The sequence below is a fragment of the Hordeum vulgare genome, chromosome 7H, assembly GCF_904849725.1.
Source record: "Hordeum vulgare subsp. vulgare chromosome 7H, MorexV3_pseudomolecules_assembly, whole genome shotgun sequence".
Taxonomy (NCBI): Eukaryota; Viridiplantae; Streptophyta; class Magnoliopsida; order Poales; family Poaceae; genus Hordeum; species Hordeum vulgare.
This window is the reverse complement of record NC_058524.1, coordinates 41,697,215-41,702,068: the sequence shown is the minus strand read 5'-3', so window position 1 is coordinate 41,702,068 and position 4,854 is coordinate 41,697,215. Positions and strand designations below refer to the sequence as shown.

Below are 4,854 nucleotides of genomic sequence, written 5' to 3'. Positions count from 1 at the left end.
GCTACTTCAGCGTTGCCAGGTGCATTTCTCTTAGATGCGGTTCTTGCTGTTAATTGAGCAGTCCACTCGAGTTTAGCTGTGCCCTTTCAAGTTTCAGTCCATTAGCGGACAACGAATTTGTGTTTCGACTGAGATCGAGTTCTGAACATGGCGATGTTAATGGATGGCGTTCTTGATTTATCTTTTGAAAAGCATGTGAACAAAATGCAGGTTTTATTCCAAAACAATATAAGAATACAAGTAATAGCAACTTTGGGACAGAACTTGCAGAGCGAATACCACTGGCTCAATGACATATCTTTCTTTGTTCGTAAACAGTGTCATTTTTTTTTCTAGAGACAATAAAAGGTACTCTTGTCCGTCCCAAAAGAAGATTGTAGTCCAATTATCTCGTGAGTTGTGACTAAAAGGTACTAAATTCAACTATCCTCGAAGGAAAACAAGAGAATTGGCTGCAACAACGAAACCAGTCACAGATTCAGTACATGGTCTCATACAAGATTACCTGATGATCAGAAGTCGCTACAGATTACGCAGCAACAGAGGTACATGATCGATCGGGACTACAGGCTCCAATCAACACAGTTTGGAGAGACGCGATCAAACATCAAACTACTCAAGATTTGATTGAGGCCGTATCAATCGGATCGATCAGGCATGTCTGTCGTCGTCGTCGCCGCTGCCGACTCGCCGCTGTCGTTTGTAGCAGTCCACGTCGTCGACGTCTTGGTTGGCCTTCTCGCAGGCGTCGATCCACTCGTGGTAGATGTCAACGGGCTCGGTGAGGTGGTGCGCCGCGGTGTGGTAGGCCTCCTGGCAGACGTAGCAGACGGCACTGGCGACGTAGAGCTTGAGGTCGATGGTGCATGCGACGCCGTCGGGGTGGTTGCAGAAGGGGCAGCAGAAGCTCGTGTCCAGCTTCGGCGCCGGCTTCTTTCGCGACGCCATCTTGGAGCTCATCGACTTGCGCTTCGCCATCTCGATCACCGCACCACCAGATCGCGATCGCAGGTAGGAGGTTCCGGCAGCAAAACCAAAACTTCGAGGCGTAGGTGCAGTGCAGGAGAGAGGCGATGCGTTGGTAGGGAAAGGGATGGGCGTGCTGCCTTATGTAGGATGTGCCCACTCCGACTCCAGCTCCAAGATCTTGGGCGGCAGCAATACCTTGCGTGGTGTGGCGGTGCAACGTAGCCGTTACCGAGTCGGAGCCGGATTCTGGCGCCCAGTCGAAATGGCCGCAGGCGCCGTATTCTGCCGCCCAGTCGACCAAAGCCAGGCATGCATGCAGAGTGATTTTTTTTAAGCAACAACATATTTCATTAGACAATCTGTTCACGGAGATTACACATATGGTCACCATATATAACAAACAAACATTCTTCTCAAGCCTGTAACTTTGCACAAAAAAATCCGAAGTAGTAAAATTACTATTTCATCCTTGGAGAAACTTGTGCCTTGTCGAAATTTAGTCCACAAGCTTACTCCATCGCCATGATGGTAACGCCGGAAAAAGAGAAGACCAACCACCATGCCGAGATCGGGGAGAGTACCATCACATACAAAGAAGCTTTTCGAGTCGATGAACTGGACCATCATAAGCGACGAGACCAAGACATTGTGGCAAGTCGGCCGGTGATATTCCCGATGGTCACCAGGTCTCGACGCTATCAACTTCATCCGATCTAGTCTAAGAAGAGGAACACCACAGCTTGCCATCATTCACGCATCTAACCGCAAGACAACAAATACAACTACAATAGGCGACACGACTGCCACCTGTGAGAGTGCCGACAGGGGACCACCCGGATCCAGAGGTCGGCAAGACGACCGGGCTGCTTGCCCCCCGATGCCACCGGTTGGAGAGACGCCGAGATGGAGGAAGAGCACAGACAAATTATTCCAATGTGAGGTCGCCTTCTTCATGAAAACAACGCCTCAAGTAAACACTAGGCTAACCCTAACTACATGACGTAGCAGAAGCACCAGGGTCCCCACCCCCTCCCATCGTCGAAGCAGCGGACAGAGGAGGCATGGACCGACGGGCAACGGCGCAGATCCCTATTTCTCGGACAGAGGACATTGATGCAAACTCGTGTGTGTGTGTGTGTCCCTCCTTTCTGGAGGTTGTACCCCCGATGTCTTCTTCCTGTTCAATGCGATGAAACGCAAATTCTTTTGCGTTTTCTCGAAGAAAAAAAATCGAAACTTTTTGTTGGAAATCCGAAACATTTTGATAAAAATTCCAGAACATTTTTCCAAATTCCGAAACAATTTTTAAAATTCCGGAACATTTTTTGAAAACCCAGAACATTCTTGAAACAAAAACAGAAACAGAAAAAACAAAAAAGAATAAAGAAAAAATAAAATAAAAACCGGTTAAGGAAATCTTTTAGAAAGTTCCCAAATCCGGAAAAAAATCTGGAAACCTCTAGAAGGTTCCCAAAGTCGGGATCAGTGAAAGTGCTAACGGACCGTCCTAAACCCCGTTGCTCGCTGGCAGCTCCTGTGCGTTTGTCCACCTATTTGACGTAAAGAGCATCAATAGGGTTTTCCATAATTTAAGGTGGCTTCCAGCATCAGGTGGGATTGCGGGCCTAGGAAAGCCGTCCAGTAGCCCTTGCATGTTGTAGATCCAGCATGCCTAATCGTGTTATGACATGTTCTTCAAAATCATTAACTGAGGAATACTCTTTTCAAAGATCGCTTTCATCTTTTTAGTGAACGCAACTTCAGTGATGTTGTAAAGTCATGTCACACGGTGCCTTAGCCCACCATATCTGCCCCTCATTCTATATCCAATGAACATGATTCAACCACCCTTCCCAGAAAAAGGGATCTGCGCCGCTGCCTGCCGTCCATGCCTCGTCCGTCCGCTGCTCCGACAATGGGAGGGGGTGAGGACCCTAGTGCTTCTGCTCCGGCATGTAGTTAGGGTTGACCTAGTGTTTACTTGAGGCGTTATTTCCATGGAGGAGACGATGCCGCATCGGAATAATTTGTCTCTGCTCTTCCTTCATCTCGGCGTCTCTACAATCAGTGGCGTCACGGGGCAAGCGGCCAGATCGTCTTCCCGACCTGTGGATCCGGTGAGGTTCGTGTCTCGTGGTTCGCCATCGGCACTCTCACAGGTGGCGGCTGTGTCACCAATTGTAGTTGTGTTTGTTGTCTTGCAGTTAGATGCGTGAATGACGGCAAGCGGCGGTGTTCCTCTTCTTAGACTAGATAGGATGAAGTTGACTGCTTCGAGATCTGGTGACCATCGGGAAGATCCCGGGCGACGTGCCACAAAGTCTTGGTCTCGTCGCTTGCGACGGTCCAATTCATCGGTTCGAAAAGTATCTTTATTTGTGATGGTATACTCTCCCAGATCTCAGTATGGCGGTAGGCGTTCTCTTTTCCCGGCGTTACCATAATGACAGACGGAGGACGCTTATGGACTAAATTTCGACGATGCACAAGTTTCTCCAAGGGTGAAATAGTAATTCTACTTCTTGCAGATTTTTTTGTGCAAAGTTGCAGACTTGATAAGTATGTTTGTCTCTTATGATGACCATATGTATAGTCTCTGTGAACAGATTGTCTAATGAAGTATGTTGTTGCTTCAAAAAAATAAAAATAAAAATCAGTCTGCATGCCTGGCTTTGGTCGACTCAGCGGCGGAATAGGGCGCCTGCGGCCATTTCGACAGCTGGGCGCCAGAATCCGGCTCCGACTCGGTAATGGCTTCGTTGCACCGCCATGCCACGCAATGTATTGCTGCCGCCCAAGATCTTGGAGCTGGAGTCGGAGTGGACACATCCTATATAAGGCAGCACGCCCAACCCTTTCCCTACCAACATATCGCCTCTCTCCTGCACCTACGCGGCTACGCCTCGAAGCTTTGGTTTTGCTGCCGGAACCTCCTACCTGCGATCGCGATGGCGAAGCGCAAGTCGATGAGCTCCAAGATGGCGTCGCGAAAGAAGCCGGCGCCGAAGCTGGACACGAGCTTCTGTTGCCCCTTCTGCAACCACCCCGACGGCGTCGCATGCACCATCGACCTCAAGCTCTACGTCGCCAGTGCCGTCTGCTACGTCTGCCAGGAGGCCTACCACACCGCGGCGCACCACCTCACCGAGCCCGTCGACATCTACCACGACTGGATCGACGCCTGCGAGAAGGCCAACGAAGACGTCGACGACGTGGACTGCTACAAACGACAGCGGCGAGTCGGCAGCGGCGACAACGACGACTACAGCCATGCCTGATCGATCCGATTGATACGACCTCAATCAAATCTTGAGTAGTTTGATGTTTGATCGTGTCTCTCCAAACTGTGTTGAGTGGAGCCTGTAGTCCTGATCGATCATGTACCTCTGTTGCTGCGTAATCTGTAGCAAGTTCTGATCATCAGGTAATCTTGTATGAGACCATGTACTGAATCTGTGACTGGTTTCGTTGTTGCAGCCAATTCTCTTATTTTCCTTCGAGGATAGTTGAATTTACCTTGTGAGCGAGATATACATTTTAGTCACAACTCACGAGATAATTGGACTACAATCTTCTTTTGGCACGGACAAGAGTACCTTGTTGTCTCTAGAAAAAAAAACGACACTGTTTACGAACGAAGAAAGATACGCCATTGAGCCAGTGGTATTCGCTCTGCAAGTTCTGTCCCAAAGTTGTTATACAACCGTTGCAGCAGATAAAAACTCTTGCTAACAAAAGGAAGACAGTTGATGTAGAAAACCTGAGAACAGTGTAATGTGCAGAAACTAGCTAGCTTGTATTCTTATTTAGTTGTGGAATAAAACCTGAATTTCGTTCCGATGCCATTCAAATGATAAATCAAGAACGCTATCCATTAACACCGCC

At 48.7% G+C, this 4,854-nt stretch overlaps 2 protein-coding genes across 2 annotated transcripts; one reads left to right on the top strand and one right to left on the bottom strand.

Annotated features, from left to right (window-relative positions):
• Nucleotides 1-651: 651 nt before the first annotated feature.
• LOC123408195 (transcription elongation factor 1 homolog) lies at nucleotides 652-978 on the bottom strand. Its single transcript, XM_045101363.1, has one exon. It carries the CDS (start codon nucleotides 976-978, stop codon nucleotides 652-654), a length of 327 nt encoding a protein of 108 aa, XP_044957298.1.
• Nucleotides 979-3,917: 2,939 nt separating this feature from the next.
• LOC123408194 (transcription elongation factor 1 homolog) lies at nucleotides 3,918-4,247 on the top strand. Its single transcript, XM_045101362.1, has one exon. It carries the CDS (start codon nucleotides 3,918-3,920, stop codon nucleotides 4,245-4,247), a length of 330 nt encoding a protein of 109 aa, XP_044957297.1.
• Nucleotides 4,248-4,854: the final 607 nt, after the last annotated feature.